The following is a 17,391-nucleotide window of genomic DNA, read 5'->3' as shown; positions in this document are numbered from 1 at the left end:
GGTGAGATCTAAACCCTGCAGGACACCGGCCCTCGAGGCCTGGAGTTGCCCATCCCTGCACTATCACCACCATGTTTAATTGCTGGTAGGATTTTCTTTTTATAAAATGTTGTGTTTGATTTACTGCAGATGTAACGGGACACAAACCTTCCAAAAAGTTCAAATTTTGTCTCATCAGTCCACAGAACATTTTTCCAAAAAGTCTTTGGGCCTTTGGGCTCACCAAGATGTTTTTGGTACATTTGCGACATGGTTTTCTGCTCTTTTTGGTCAGCTGTGTTTTTCTCCTCTGAACTCTCCCATGAGTGCCAGTTTTGCCCATGAATAATGACTTTAACTGAGACAGGTGACGCCTGTAGTTCTTTAGATGTTGTTCTGAGTGTTGTTGTTTTTTTGTGACCTCTTGGATTTTGATGTGATCTTGGAGTAATTTTAGTAGTCTGGCCATTCCTTAAAGGCTCACCACTCTTCCAAGTTTTATTCATTTTAGACGGATCCTACATTGAAGTGAAGTAGGCTATACTTCACTTTTCAGACAAGTTTTTTCTTAATTGATTTTTCATTTCAGCTTACTGGCAGGGTGTGAGTAGTTAAACTGAAGTCAGTTTTCCAAAACAATGTGGTTAATCACAATTAGTTCATGATTTAACGTTTTTACATAGGACATTGGGACAGCTGTTTTCCATTAAAAAATGAAATCATTGTTTAAAAACTACATATTGCATTTACTCCACTTATCTTTGTCTAATATCAAAATGATACTGATGATCTTGATGATCTGAAAAATGTGATAAATGTGCAAAAGGAAAAAGAAAATCAGGAAATATTGTTTCAGGGCACTGTAAATGTAGCAGAAATTTTAAATAATACAGCGAAAATAAAGAAGATAAGTGTTTGTATTTTTACCATATTACTGCAAATTAAGACAAAATGTTATTCCAATATCAAATTAGGTCAAATTTACCTAACATTTTTTTTATTCCAGACATTCCAATAACAGTATTCAGAACAAACTGAAATGATTTCACATTTATTTGTTTGTTTGTCTTATATCACTCATCCAACTTGTCTATTGTATTTTACATAGATTATTTGAAAATATGTTTTCCTCTATTTTACTTATAATTGTGCGGAATGTCTGGTGACAAGTACAGATACTTTTTCAATCACAGTCTGAACTCAGCCCCACTTTGCTTAGGACCTATCTGTTCATTCGCGGAGTGATAACTGGGGGACCCTGGGTGCCACGGCAGCCTGCTCACAGCCGCGGAGGGAGACGGCATCCGAAGAAGAAGCCTGCCGCCCGGCTCTTCTTTCCCCCGGCATCAGTTGAGCCTCGCAGGAACACGGCTGGTGAAGTATCACCAGCGGCTGCGTTTAATTTAACATTTTACTCAGCATAACACATCTTTTTGATGTTCATCTGAACGGGATGAAGATTTGATTAAGTGTTTTATGAGCCGTCGCTTTGTCAGGGTAACCTTAGTCCCGTTCCTCATAAGAAATTATATTTTAGGGTATTATGATAGCTACTTAATTGATTTTTTTGTCGTTTGAGCAATAGCTAACGTAATCAGCCGAAGGGGCATTTTTTCTTCTGTCCTCTGCCCTGTCTCCTCGCCTTATAGAGCCAGTTTTTCTGGTTGAATCGAGCCTAAAAAAGGAACTCGTCTGAGGAGAGCCGACTGAAAGCGCCAAAATGGGGGTAAGAGACGAATTTCTTGCGTCTTTCTTAGCTAACATGCTATAAATTATATATATATGTCGGCTAAAGTGTGAGTTAGTAATGTTAACGGTCTGTGGCCATCGACGTAAGGGTTAACTGTACATGGAGGCACATGCATGATGTTACAATGACATTGAACGTGCTGGGATATGTATGACTTGCCTAATCAAGTGGTTAAGAGTTATTTTGGCTGTGCTACGTTAATTTTTCAGTCTCCCAAATGGATGCGATCGCCCATTATGTGCTTGTCACTGACGCCATTTACCACACCAAATCAGCGCACTTGTAATTAACGGGTAATGGAGGTGATTCCTGTTGCCTGCACACCAGGTCTTCTTTTTCCTTCGGATCATGCGCCAGATTTGTGAGTCAGTCCGCCGCATCCAGACTCCCGACGGAGCCGGTGCAGGGTGGAAAGCCGCCACAGTAACGTTGGCCATTTAGTGTTTGAGTTCAAGTAGCATATGTGCAGCTCGCAACCATACGACAAGCCCCTTAGTGTTGCTGCTTGACCTGCGAAATCTGATTCATTTTCCCCAGTGGGTGAAATGTGCTGTCACGCCTTCATGTTTAATCATTCAGCAGACAAAAGGGGCGTTTAGCTCACTGACCCTGCACTGCAAACGCACTGAGATTAATCCCGATTTTTAAAGATGTCATAGGAGCTTTCTCCCAGAATGGTGCTGTAATGCTTTCAGTAATCTAACGATGACCCCAAGCAGGCCCGGTGTAGAAATAAGTATCTTCTCTCTCTGGTTTTAGCAAGAATTGGTGATGAAGTGACAGAAAAATGTGCTGCTTCATGCTCCGGTTCCAAAAAACGGGATTACACGGACCGCACATCTGGCGTTGGACCTGCTGCAGACCATTGAGGAAATTCACAAATCCAAAATGCACAATTATTCAGACAGCGTAACGACACGGATACGCCCGGTCCGAAATGAAATCTTTTGTGAATAATACGCGTGTGAAACGCGGAATTACGCGTGGGATACGTGTAACCTTTTGCCGGTAAACCCGCAGTCCGGACTGCGGAATATCATCTCATCCCTCCAAGTCTGACTGCGGTAACTCTCAGCTGTCGCAAATGTGCGTCTCCTCAGTTATTATTAAAAGAAAAAGAGCGATCACGATGTCCTGAATTCATTTGATAATTTGAAAGCCATAATGTTAAACGTCCAGATGCACAGAGAGGGTGGTGTCTGGGACTCTGAACCATAAAGGCTACGACCCCCCCCCCCCCCCCTTAAATTTCCCCACCCGCCATTTGCTGCGTTTTCATTCAAACATTACATAATGCCACGATGCGTCGTGCTGCTGTCATTGAGGATACGGGCTCGGTGGATGTGGAGGCATCTTAGGTCTGGGTACCAAATGGGCACGGAGGCAAATGCGTCAAAATGGTTCCTCAGCAGTGGTCGACCCCCACCCCCAATTTTTCACATCCCACACACAAAAATATCAACTGCTTAGAACTCAAAGGAAAATGGGCTTAAATCTACCTGTTTTACCCCATTAGACTCATAAAACGTCAGTGATCTGTCAGTTCATAATACATCCTGTTCCAGCAACAACATTTCGATGTCACAGCTTCAGTCATATATTATTACTTTGATTATAACGGGTTAATTACTATAATGACTCTGTGTCCATATTCATTAATGTAGTATTACAGCCTGTATTTTTATTACAGTTTTTTTAATCTTCCAAAGTTAGTTTCACTAAATACTGAGTTTCTCCTGCATACAAAAAATGATGCCCTAATCAAAGCCACCATATTGTAATAAAAGCAGCTTGTAAGTGCTTATAATTAAAGAATAAAACATTTTGCTTTATCAAATGGCCCGAGATGACAGGAAAAAACACTGACTTCTGTTCAGTAAGGAAACATAGAGTCTTTGCTTAAGTAATGATTTGTATTTCTTTGCATAGTCATGTACCCAAGGCTCATTTTACAACAGGAAAAACCCTATTTTGCATCTTAGTGGGGTTTTTTTTTTTTTTTTAATATATACATACATATATTGAGTTGATAAAATCTGGTTAACATGTATGTTAGAAAACTATAGCTGCTCTTCTTTAGTGCCTTTCCCTCCCTGTGCAATGTAGTCGCTTTCTCTTCTGTTCTACATCCCAGTTTGGATGGGATGAGAGTGGAGGCTGAGTTGTGGAAATACAAATGGTTGTAATGCTTTCCACTAGATTGCCGAAGGGGGAAACCATACACATCTTTGACCACTGCGTGAAAGAGAGGAGGAGGAGGAAGAGAAGCTGAGGAGGAGGGTGTGTCAGTGCATGTGGGGGGAGTGGAAATTCCCATTTTCAAGCTGTGGTTTGCCTGAAGACTGGACAGATAGATAAAGCGGATTTGAGTGAACTGCACTGTGGTGGGGGTGGGGAACACCAGAGGGAGGCTCAGTTGACAAGGCAACTACAGGGTCATTTGATCCAGACCAATCAATCGATAGAGATGGATGCTGCGATTGGATTGGTGGTGTGAAAGGATGGAGGTCAGCAGCCACAGGCTTCGCACGGAGGTCCTTGTAATTGGTAGAGTGACCAAGATACTGTGACTGACACTAGCTGATGGAGGTAGAGAGAGAGGGTGAGAAAGAGACGGCTGTGTGGTGAGTCACCTTGAGAAGGGTGAACACTGAAAAAGATGGAGGAGGCAGAAATGTAAAAAGAGCTGGTGGGATGCTGCTCCTGTGCAGCGATGACACAGAGGAGGGAACAATGATGGAGCCCCAGCAGAAAAAATGGAGAAATAAATGCTGAGATTCAGAAAGAGAAGAAAAATGTACAAGGATGAAAGCATCTGCTCATATCCCATAATGCACTTGGTGCGGAAGCTTCAGGAGAAGAGCCAATCACAGTGGAGAATGGTGTGGCTGTGTGAGTGTAAGCATGTGTGAGGCAGGCAGCTCTCATGAATAAACACGCTCTCACTGACGATGTGTAATTCATACAGACGAAGCTCTCGACACTGTCAGACCTCTTCACTGTAGTGGCTGCACTGAAGCTAACTGAGCGAGCTCATATTCTCGTACACCAGTTAATGTTAGTGTACAGTCATTCGTGGTTGAAACACTCATGTCAAAAAATAGCAGATGAAAGCATTAAGTGTTGTCTCGCTCTATAACCTATAAAAATATGTCAAACTGTTGTTTTAGTCATTGCTATCAGTCTCGTGTCTTAAACATTCATTAACATGATGACAGTCAGTCCTGAGCTCATTGTGCCAAAGTGAATTACTCAATTCAAGTCACTTATTCAGACTAAAGTGTTATTATTATTATTATTAAGGTTTTGGCCAGACTTTTCACATGGTCTGATTGTAGAAGCCAATTTGTATTGTGTCATAGATGATGATGTAAGATGGGTGGTGACACAGTGATGCAGTGTTTAGCATTCTCCCCTCACAACAAGAAGGTTCTGGGTAAGATTAAGATACTGAATTTTAAATACGTTCTCACTATTAAATTTGCGACCAAGCTAAACCAAAATAAAGCAGCTTGAGCCATTCTGATGTCCAGAGGTGTATTGGACTTTACTGTAGAACCACAAAAAAACAAAAACATCTATGGGTTTAATGGCTGCAGAGTATAGTTTTAGCTATAAACCATATACTGAGCCAAGGCTTTAAGTTGTGGGGTTAAAGGCCCGATATTAGTCACAGGTAACTTCATAATTGGGGGTTAAAAAGTGGGCTGGAATGATCTGGAACATCATTCCAGGACCTCCAGTTAATGAATGATTCAATCTTATAAGCATCTTAGTGCATATTACTATCAAATTAGTTTCATTTTCATGTGCTTGCTTAGTGACAGCATGAAAATACCTGCTCACTAATGATAAACATCCTGTGGACTTTTTACATCTTCAATACATTCTGCACAGTTTTCACAAAATACTTCTGTGACCTAAAAGTACAGCTGATGTATTTCCTCGGGAAAGAATAAAACATTAATGTGCCACTCTGATAAATGGAAAAAGACGAAAAAAGGACAGGAGAGGACAATGAGAGATTATTTTCAAAGGTAAGCATAGCCCAGCAATTGACATGTTATAAACTTGAAATTTAAGTCTGACATCAAATTTCAGACTAAAAATAAATTTTAAAGTTTTTAAATGAGATACTGTATCTATGCTTGATGTTTTGCTGATTATTTTTGGCTAAATCCACAAATAGTTGCACAGGTTACATAATCACAGACCTTACACAAAGAAAAATCTACTGGACCTCATGAAATAAATTATTTTGACTTATTTCTAAGTAATTCTCTCTCCCACGATGTGTCGCTATACCAAACCTTGGTATCCCCACATGCCAATTCCTACCTAAACGCCTGACAATAACTGTGCATTGATGATAAGTGTGATTTATTTTTTATTTTTTTTAGTTAAATATATTATCCCAGTAGCAGACGACGAATTTTATAAAATTGTGTGTAATTATTTTTTTTCTGTTCTTTAGTACAAATAGTCGGTGCTGCCACAGTTTGTTATTATATATGTAATAGCAGTTACAACATAGTCTGTTCTCATGGTCATGTTGTGTAATTGTTCCAGTCTATCTACACTTCATTTCATTAATACTTAGTTGTAGCTTCCTGTGTCTAACTAGTTTCCATCTGTGTGTGTGAGTGTGCAAATAGCATTGATCCACACTCCAGCAAATCAGTGATCAGGGTTTTCCGATATCACAGTTTGTGCTCTCTGGTCAGTGTAACATAAACCTCCTGGAATGTGGAGTGATGTTACCTTGACATCACTAACTATCTGTATGACGCAGTACGGGTCGGCAGTAATACATCCAGCACCATCATTTTAAACACGGGGGCCCCGCAGGGATGTGTGCTGAGCCCCCTCCTCTTCACTCTGCTGACCCATGACTGCACTCCATCATACAGCTCCAACCTCTTCATCAAGTTTGCGGAGCCTGCAATGCGTCCTGTCATAGAACCCTCCAACGCATAGTGAGAGCTGCAGAGAGGATCATTGGTGTCTCTCTCCCCTCCCTCCAGGACATTTACAGCACCCGTCTCACTAAAAAAGCCCTTTGCATAGCGGCTGATCCCACGCACCCAATGCAAAGCTTCTTCAAGCTGCTGCCGTCGGGGAGGAGACTGCGGAGTCTCCAGGCCAGGACCAGCAGACTGAAGGACAGCTTCATCCATCAGGCTGTCAGGAAGCTTAACTCCCTCCCGATTCTGCCCCCTCTCCCCTCTCTCCTCCATGGTCTCACTGAACTCTGTCACACACACACACACACACACACACACTCTGACTCACTCACTGGCCTGCACCAGTTACCAGTCACTTTGTGGAGCATTGGACTGCCATTACCTCATAAGACTTTGTTGTTACACTATCTCATACCGTACATCACTAAATCTCCATTTGCACTATTTGCCCATTTGCACTACTCTGCCTGGTTTACACCCAATGTCATTTACCCATTATATTGTATATTGTATAGCTTTCTTGTTATATGTAAAATTGTATTGTATTTATTTATTTAAATTTTTACTTTTTAATTATTTTACCTGCATTTTTTAATCACTCTTATATTTAAATGTTCATTTGCTTTTTTTTTTATCTAGGGATTGAGAGTAACGTAGTTTCTATTCTCTGTATGTCCTGTACATGTGGCAGAATTGACAATAAAGTTGACTTGACTTGACTTGACGTCTCTGGTCTGAGTTAGAAATTAGTCTGAAATTAAGGAGGATAATGAAGGTGAATCACTCAATGCATTCCTGCACTACCATACAGACACACTGCATGCAGAGCAGTATTGTTACATAACATACCATCACATTAAACATTACATTATTAAAACATTTTAGTTGCACCTACACCCTCCTATCAGTCACAGGAAACCTCACATTACCCACTGAAAAGTTGATGCCATCACTCTGAGCCTTTCAGCAACTGCTGTTTTCTGTCATACTCATAGATCTAATGCACTGCAGGGGGTGGCACACAGCCTAATGGTGGAGAATGCTGCAAAATGCACTTTGTGTTATTAGGAATGTACGGCCAGTGATAACCAAGTCTAAACTGTGCCTTTGACCAAATCACAATGGCTTTACTCAGTGTTCGATGTTCATCACTGTAAATACATATTCTAAGACATTATCATTACATAGTCTGCATCATGGTAATGGTTCAAACTGTCTCCTTTTGATTAAATCTTTGCTCGAATGAGCAGATAAGAGTAGTAGACAGCACAGAGACAGATGGACAGCCTGGAGGGAGGAGAATGTAAACAAAGTGGGAGGAGAGGGTGAAGGGGGGCAGTGCCCTCTTAGTCGGTGTGTGTGTGAGTGACAGGCAGTTCATCTGTGTTTTCCAGGTCGGTCAGTCCACTGATCTGTGTGATAATCCATTTCTTTGTGTATGTGGTTATGTTGAGCCACTGTGTCCCCATCAGAGCTACTGAACTCCAGTGAATGCAGTACACCAGCAGCAGCATCCTTCATTCAAAAATCTGAGCTGAGACTATGATGTTCTGTTCACTGGAGCATCTTCAGATTTAGCTGAAAATAGGCTAAATACTACATACTGAACATGGTTAAATACTAGACAATTTAGTGCCAGCTGGTGGGTTGGGTTTTTTTTGTTTGTTGCCAAGGTCATGTCCCAGTCTTGCTTTGCAAAGTGTGAAATTGCAGCAAAATCTTTAATTTCTTTACATTTACAGTCAGATGTCTCATTCCAAAAACTGTACATGTGAACATTTAATGGTTTCGTATTTCATATAATGTGTAATGCACATGATAAGACATCATTGAAGATGGCTCAGGCTGTTCATCCGTTTTAAAAATGGATGTATCATTGAATTTGAACTTTTATTGGTTACAATTTCAGTCTGTAGTCTAGCCCGCTTGGAATTAAATTGGGCTATATGTGGCCTTTTAACTAAAGTGGGTTTGATATCCCCAGTATAGAGGCTGCTTTATGAGTGTTTGTGGGCCATTTTGCAAACCATAAATCATTACCAATCATTATAGTTGATGTATTTCCAAAATAGAATCAGTAGCTAGGCTTGGGTAACAGCAGCATAATTTGCTTGCTCCCTGCTTTTTTTTTGTTCAGCCTCTATAAAAACAGGTTAAATGATGCCAATAAGACATGATTTTGATGAGATAAAACATTTCTTATTGACACCAAATGTTGATTATAAGCTTGGCTTTAGTTATATAAGCTCAAGTCTGTAGGACGAGATCAGCTGACAGACTTAAAACGCAAAGCTTTTCAGTAAAATGTTATAGTTTAGCACAGCGGTCCCCAACCCCCGGGCCTCGGACCGGTAGCGGTCCGTGAGTCGTTTGGTACCGGGCCGCGAAAGTTGAGGCTCAGGTGTGAAATGTCTAGTTTTCAGGGTTTTTATCGGTTTTCAGCGTTATTTTGTTATCGTTTTTATCGTTTACTCGGTTTTCCTGGGTCTTTTCACGTGTGTTATGAATAAATTTTCTTTTTTTCGGTACCGGTACTAGTTTTATTTTGTTGTATTTATCTGCGACACCTTAAAGGCCGGTCCATGAAAATATTGTCGGGCATAAACCGGTCCGTGGCGCAAAAAAGGTTGGGGACCGCTGGTTTAGCATACATTCATTTGCCTCTGTTCACATCACCTGGCCTAAAGTTTTGTCTTTGCATAAACTTTGAATCTAATTGCATCATGTAAAAATTGCTTCACATCTGGCCTGAAGTTCAGTTGATAATGATTCTGATAATTACTGGCAGTAAATAAACAAGAAAATATTTGTCCTGCAAAGATGTGGCAGTGTTATATGTTAGTTGTCATAGTAACCCAAAAATAAAAGTTTAGACATTTGGTGACATTTGAAGATTTGTATATATCTCATTTGATGGTTGCCCACCAGGTTGCTGACTTTGATTTGTTGTATCAGAATCCTAGTGTTGTTGTTTTGTTTTAATTCTCCTTACATTATTTTAACTAGGATGCCTCCATAAATGTCCCTGTCTGTCCGAGATTTGAGCAAGCAGTGATTTCAGCAGATTAAGAAGTTGCTTATCCAGCGCCTCTCCTTGCTGTGGTGTCATGAGCCAGGGGCCATACACCAACAGATTGAGCAGACTACAAATGTTCAGCATGTACAATCTGTCCCGTACCTCAGCTTACAACATCTGCTGCTCAGACCTCCTCAGGTTTTACCGCCTGTAACTAGACAGAGACTAGGAAGTGTGTATTTTAGCAGAGAAAGATAAAATCATCAATATGAAGTAGAATTGAACTAGATCAGTTTGACAGGTGGTGCCGAGAGAAATCGACTGTTGTTTGGTGCATATTCTACTTATTGCTTATAATAGGACTTGTACCAGCTCTAAATTACCCTAATGTGACACAGTGAGTTCATGTGTGGTCTTCTGTGGTTTTCTTCCTTTTTCACAGTATTTTCACAGTTGGATGTCAGGGTTTCTTTTGTAGGGTTTCCAGTTGTTATAGTTTATATGCTTATGTCCTCGGTACCCAAATGTCACAGTAAAGCACCAGCACCAGGCGTTTTTTTCTATCCGTGTTGCTTACTGTGGCACTGCTGTCTCTCTCCAATTTCATCCATCCCAACACTTTGACTTATGAAATGTGAAGTAAATCAGGTTTTCCTGTTTAAAATTTTGAGTATATAGAAAATACTTTCTCAAAAGGTTGACACCTTTTTTGGAAATTTAAGAACCTATCCTGGCTCTAGTTTGGTTCAGGAATACCTTTAAATGTCACATTGACTGGTAATTAGGTGTTCTCGTTTGTCTTTTGACACTGTTCAATAAGTCTATTGTTGTTTTGCATTTTGTGAATCTTTTGAAAATCTTTAAAAAGTCATCAAGTATGTCTCCTCCAGCTGAGTATATGTTAGGAAAAACATGACTGGGAATGAATATGCACAGGCCAACGTTAGAGCAGCAAGTGCAGTGCTCACCTGCAGGATTTCTGAATCCTACTGAAGGAGAACAAACTGACTTAACTCTGAGACAGAAAGTGTGGATGCATTACTGATTGCCTGATTTCTGTCCGACTGTGTAGTACAGATGGTTTTTTATATGAGAGCAGTGTTTATTCACAGAAATCTTTTTATCAGTGTACACTGTGAAGTTTTCTGACGTACTTTTCATCTTATGTGATCATGAATAACCATCATCACAGTAATCTGACCCACGGTTGAAAGCTGGTGAAAATCCTTCATTTGGTTAAATTTATATTGAGGCACAAACCACGAACATTTTTTAAAAGTTTAGTGATATGTGTGTGTCATACTTATTCATATTAGAAACGTTGCAAAATCTCTGTGTAGAAGTTTCTCAGAGTTAAACAGTCAGGCTAAATTATTTAAACGTTTTAAAAGACATGAGTCTGCCATTTAATTTTAGCAGTGCTGCTTTTCTGATAGACAGCACAATCATGGCAGTGGTGCTTATGTAAACCTGAATCTCGTGCAGTCCTTAGACTGTTATTATACTGAAAAACTCAACTTTTTACCACACAGTAAAGAAAAGCATAATCAGGATAAAGAATCAGACTTACATTGGCAAGTTTTTGCCTAACACTATTGATATTTAATTAGCAATTTGGCATTTGTAATGTGCAGTAAAGATAGAAAAAAGGAAGTTAGAAAAATGCAGGATAGCAGTATCATTTTCCTTCATTGTTTCAGTCAGTGGTAATTCTCACATTTAAACATATTCACTGCATTTTTGCCAGAGACTTGATAAGAAAGACGTGCCACGCAAAGATTTCTGCGAAGAAGTCTATAAAATTTACACGATTCTCCAACAGCAGAGATTGTTTGAGAGGTATAACTTCTGCTTTCTAAAATCTTATATTTGGTGCCAAACTTTATGAGCCATTTAATGATATATATTTTAGCTGATGCCTCTATATGTGCAAGTTTTTAAATCAGTGTTTTCTTTTCTTCAGACGTTTCAGTGTTGTAACAAAGCGAATGAGTAAGGATGAATGAGAGAGTAGTATTGGGAAGATAGTAAAGAGAGAGAGAGTGATGAAAAGGGATTATTGTTGTTCACTGGGTTAATCTGTTAGTGTAGTAAACAGCCGTAATCTGATGGCCTGCTGGATCAGTGTCCAGGGAACACTTCACCTCCTGACAGATGGCAAAAAAAATAGATACTCTCCTACACACAGACAAATAGAAATCTATGTGCACACACAGAAACCACAAACTTGTAGCTAAGCAGAAAATAAACACGTGCACTGATTAAATCACTACTGCACACATATATACATTTTTAAATGGCCAGTTTTAATATTACTTCCTGTTATTTTTTTTTTTTAAGTAATTCATTGCCTGTCACGCAATAAAAAGGTCAGCAGTCAGTGATGCATTGTCTCTATAGAGTGGCTAAACAGTTGTTTATTTGCCAGTATCATGATGTGCAGTCACTAACACATTTGAATTATAAACACACAAGTTAATATGTGAGGTAGTCAATAAGTTTTATTGTTTTAAACCAACAGAAGTCATTCATTCCAAATGAACGTAAAGAGAGAATAGAACCAAACGTCCAGCCATAACTTTTTGTCTGTTGCAGCACATTGAACAGGAGTACTGCTAGGCTGGATAAGAGCTATTTGCAAGTTATATTGTAGCACCTATCCTAATACACCACTTTGTTGTGTAAAGTAGCATTTAGACAGGGTTTTCTCCACAGTAAAAGATGCTGATGCAATTTTGACATGGAACTATTTGGCATATGCACAAACTCTAAGACTGCACATAGGCGGCAGATGTGCAAAGCAAAATGTCATTGGCTGTCAGCAAGCCATCACCCTATCAGCTTTCATTGCAGTTAGGAAAAAACAGATGGTAAACAGTATGAAGCAACCATCAAATCAGTGTGAAACCTCTCGGCCCAGACTAATCCACATGAGAGCTTTCCCAAAATAAGTCACTTCTCTCATCTTATCATGCAAGGTTAAACAGAATCTGATTGCCAGTGTGTGGCTGTTCACAGAGTACATTGTCACATTTGGATGGTAGCAAACATCTGTGTAGTGTTGCACACAAAATAGTCACACGTTTTTCAGGGTCAAAACCCTTTCAGGAAATGTGGACTGACTTTATACCCAAACTATATTTTAAATTTAGATTTAAACTTCATAGATCTGATTAGACTGTTCAATGTTCACAATCAGGGAAAGAGATTTCCTTTCCATGTTTTTATAAATGCATCACTTTATTGACCCAGCTTCATGAACCAAATCAATATGTCATAAATTGCCTCCGTGTACCTCTCACATTTGTTCCTAATGATACTAAGCATTAGGTTGTATCAATGTCAGCCTAATAACACATAAAAGTTAAGTGATTAACTTTTGATTAACCTCTGCCAGTGAAAGAAGCAGCACAGCAGCAGACCTGAATAAGTCACTTATAATTTTGTCTCTGAGAAATAAGTTTGTATGTATAAAGTATATGTAAAGACTGCCTTGACTATTACAGCAGAGGATCAAGCGAGAAAATAAAAATGGGACAAAGCACCTGTCTTTTCATACAGCAAACATTATCTAATTATGTTTAAAAACAGTGGGAAATATTGTTTTTTTGCTGTTTGGTCTCTTTACTTTTACAGTAAAGCATTTATATAACACTGTGCTTGAAATGTAAATCACGTGGCGTGGCTTTGTAAATCATAACTTGTAAATCATGAACGTGTCATGCAAATCAAGTGTTGTAAATCTAGTGTCACAGCTTCTACTGTAAGCTTAGCCTCGGTTTACCAGTGAGACATGCACTGATGTTCTCTGGTGATGCGTTTCATTTGGCAAGTAACCACAGCATAAATAGTGACTGGCTAGGAATGTACCACTGGCAAAAATAGTCAACTCTGGTATCTTTGTATTGCAGATTATTTTATTTCTTTTTCAATATGGACAAATTTACATGTAGGACTGTGTGCAAAAGACAAAGGAGTAATTAGATCTAACAAGAAAATCCATAGATTTCTGACAAATAAGATGGGTGAGATTGTTTATAATAGAACGACATAATTTAGAAAATGAATGCACAATGAAAAAAAATTGTGAGACCTTGCTGGTGCATTCATCTAAATAAATGTAGCATACACACATTATGTGCAATCATTTGCACATTAGGAAACTGCTTCAGATTTTGTTGTTTCTGTCTTATGACATATTAATTTCCCTTGATCCTCCTCTCAGCCACAACAACGGTTTAAACAGCAGAAGCCTAAATAGAGACTCGTGTAAACAGCAGTTTAAGAGGAGCTCTTGATTCAAGCCTGTTCTCTAATGATGCCAGATTTAATCAGGAAGTCTTGACACACCAGGGGATTATAGCCAAGTTTAGATCTCAACCTTAATGTTTTGTCTGGGGCTTAATATGGAAGAGGTAGAGACAGAATCACACAAGCCACAAAGTTTATTAACACGTTTATGGTCCAGCCAAACAGTTCTCTGTAGTCATTGCTGTGTTATTTTGTGATTACAGGTAAAAACTATAGATTATAACAGCTACAACTCTGGCAGTCAAATCTTTTTCTTTCTCCCTTGATGGCTCAATAAAGCAGTGTTGTTATTTGGATTTTTTTTTGTTGTGAAGTTGTTTGTTGTATTTAAAGATTCCTGTGCTGCATTGATAAATTAAACAATGATATACATGTTTTCTTTCTGCGTTACAGTATGGACGGTCGGACAGCTACCGCGTGGCTACCACGCAGGACAAGGATGAGAAGGAGTCGCCCAAGAAGAAGGGAGGCAAGGATCTCGATGACCTGAAGAAGGAAGTTCCCATAGTATGTACCCTTTTTAAAACCACTTCATCTTAGCCCACTGCTTTTGCCTGCAGGTTTTGGCCAGGTGCTGATGTATAAAATGGAACTCTTACTGAGGTTTGAGAAATGAAAATGCAGAAAGACACATACAAAGTATGAGTAGGCTTCTTCATAGACAGAGTAAACAAAAACCTTGAAATCCCAGCTGAGTACTGAGAAGTTTGTTAAGCTTCCTGGCCTGTGTCCAGCATTCAAAGAGCTGTGATCCAACTGTAATCTAATCTCCCTGGTTAAAAAGGAGATGGCAGAGATGAGGTGTTCCGTAGCAGCTGGTGCATAGTAATGTTACAGTGTGGTTTGACATAACATGCCAGAGCAATTTAATCCTCCTGTGGAAGGATATTCTTCTGTGTGAGGTAGGAAGCCAAACCCACAGGAAATCCCAGTGATACAAAACTGCATCAGATGTTCAGATAATAAAATCATAAATGAATGTTATCAGTCTCTATTATTATTTACAATTATTTGAAACATTTGTAAAATACCGAAAACATTGATGAAATTTTATGCTGGCAACCAGAAATCTCCAATATTTAAAACTCAGTGACTGCTTCGTGTAAGTGGTGATTTGCTTTTATTTGCTTCTTGAAGTTAATTTGTAGTGTTATCAAAATAAATAAATACATTGTGACTGAGGTTTTGATTGATTTCATGATAAATCTTTATTCTTTGTAGACTGAACACAAAATGTCTGTTGAGGAGGTTTGCCGGAAGTACAACACCGATATCGTTCAAGTAAGTACTTTATTTCAAATCAAAATTACACTTTTGCACTTTTTGATATTTCTGTCTGGCGTACAAGTTGGTGTATGTTGCACCGCTTATGAAGACTTTTTAAAGTGCAAATGGATGTTATACATAAATAGGCCATACCTACTGTACTACCTTTTTTTCCTTTCCTGTTTTTTCACCTCTATTCTATTTTTCTTCCACTCACATCGCATCATTCCATCGTTTTCTGTCCATTGCTTTTATAATTTCTAGGGTTTGACCAATGCCAGGGCTGCAGAGTATCTGGCCAGGGATGGCCCCAACGCTTTGACTCCACCCCCTACCACCCCAGAATGGGTCAAGTTCTGTCGTCAGCTGTTCGGTGGCTTCTCCATCTTGCTGTGGATTGGTGCCATCCTCTGCTTCCTGGCCTATGCCATCCAGGCTGCCACAGAGGATGAACCTGCTGGGGATAATGTAAGTGGTTTGTCAGGATGGGTGGATAGATGATAGAATAGATTATTAATCCTCATTCATTTTAAGTAGGCAGGGTTTGTTGCTTAAAATACAAACATCAGCACCTATGAGAAGCTATACACAAAATAAGGATGAACACATTGTTTGTAGTGTGTGTGTGCTCTGTCCTGTAGCATATCACTTTACAAAGCAATTTGCTGACTCACTACTCTTTAGGGATGAGGCTGCATCTCATCCCTATGATAAAATATGTGTCAGCTGTTTGTAGAAACCATGTCAGCTGACCCATCTCTGGAGTGACAGACGCCGTCTTGTCTGTATCCACTCTGGACTCGCCACAGGGAGCATATGACTCCTGGCATTGGTAATTGCAGGGTAAGAGTAGGGCATTTACAGGTCAGCACTGTTTCATGCCAGGTCAGAGCACTGAGTAGAGCAAAGGACTGAGGCTAAATGACTCTGACACACACAGCATTAAAGGACAACATGCTTTGTTCAAAGCACAGGGAGGTCTCGGGGTGAAACATCACCAGTTTTGAGTCATGAGTTACGAGTGGCCAAGAGTGTGTCAACAAACTGTATTTTCACACACTGTCAGATGCTGAACGCAAGATATGAAAGACAAGATTCAGATTTAGAGCTTAAGATGGTAAAACATATGACAGCAAACCAACATAGTCATAAAACCACTAATAAAGTACACTGCAAACAGATGGACTGCGTTCAGTTCATTGAGTCCAAGTCAAACCACGTGCTGCTGTCAGCTCCAGGATACGAGACTTAAATGAAAGATGATTTATGTTATTTCTAGATTTCAGACTTTACAGAAGCCTTGAGTTCCTGAAAAAGCTTTGGTCTTTATCTCTTACATGCCTCTGAAGTCCAGCATTTATTGACACGAAGTTAGCGTCTGACGTTGTATCTCTGCTAGTCTGTCTTTTTTTCCCTTCCTTTCCTCTCGTGTAATCAAGTTTTAGATAAAAGTTGAGTCTTTTGGTTATTTTCTTTATAAATATGACAGTCTGACACCTTTTTTCCCCTTTCTGTCTTTCTCTACAGTTGTATCTGGGTATCGTGCTGTCAGCTGTTGTTATCATCACCGGCTGCTTCTCTTACTTCCAGGAAGCTAAGAGCTCCAAGATCATGGAATCATTTAAGAACATGGTCCCTCAGGTACCAGAGACTTCCTAGTCATCGTCAGGATCATGCCGGGATGTTTTTGTGGTGATTGTTGTGCCAGAAGGGGATTTCACAAAATGTATTGCTTGATTAAATCCAGTTTTCCAAATGAATTTGCTTGAAAGAGGTTTGAAATAAATTATGCTGCAGTTTGTGGAGTGACTAAACATTTAGAATTCAAAGACCAAAGGGTGCTGAAAATTAATGAGTGTATCGCTTGTCGAGTTCTGTGGTTACGTATTATATGAAGTGATCCTCCAAATAGCATGTTTACGTCTTTCTTTGTCACTCTGTGATCCAGCAAGCCTTGGTGATCCGCGAGGGAGAAAAGATGCAGATCAACGCTGAGCAGGTGGTTGCAGGAGATCTGGTGGAGGTGAAAGGAGGAGACCGGATCCCTGCCGACCTCCGCATCATCTCCTCACATGGCTGCAAGGTGAGCTACAGGCACAGACAGA

At 39.7% G+C, this 17,391-nt stretch overlaps 1 protein-coding gene across 1 annotated transcript in view; it reads left to right on the top strand.

Moving 5' to 3' along the window:
- Positions 1 to 1,283: 1,283 nt before the first annotated feature.
- LOC102211354 (sodium/potassium-transporting ATPase subunit alpha-3-like) overlaps positions 1,284 to 17,391 on the top strand; it is a 26,802-nt gene continuing 10,694 nt past the window's right edge. The window contains exons 1-6 of the mRNA XM_005749350.1: positions 1,284 to 1,705; positions 14,414 to 14,527; positions 15,242 to 15,301; positions 15,551 to 15,754; positions 16,814 to 16,927; positions 17,235 to 17,369. Coding sequence (XP_005749407.1) covers positions 1,700 to 1,705; positions 14,414 to 14,527; positions 15,242 to 15,301; positions 15,551 to 15,754; positions 16,814 to 16,927; positions 17,235 to 17,369 — 633 coding nt within the window. The 5' untranslated portion in view covers positions 1,284 to 1,699. The remainder of the gene's footprint in view (positions 1,706 to 14,413; positions 14,528 to 15,241; positions 15,302 to 15,550; positions 15,755 to 16,813; positions 16,928 to 17,234; positions 17,370 to 17,391) is intronic.

The sequence above is a fragment of the Pundamilia nyererei genome, unplaced genomic scaffold (genome assembly GCF_000239375.1).
Source record: "Pundamilia nyererei isolate P.nyererei 1_Seehausen unplaced genomic scaffold, PunNye1.0 scaffold00242, whole genome shotgun sequence".
In the NCBI taxonomy this organism is placed as follows: Eukaryota; Metazoa; Chordata; class Actinopteri; order Cichliformes; family Cichlidae; genus Pundamilia; species Pundamilia nyererei.
This window is presented reverse-complemented; position numbering and strand designations above follow the sequence as displayed.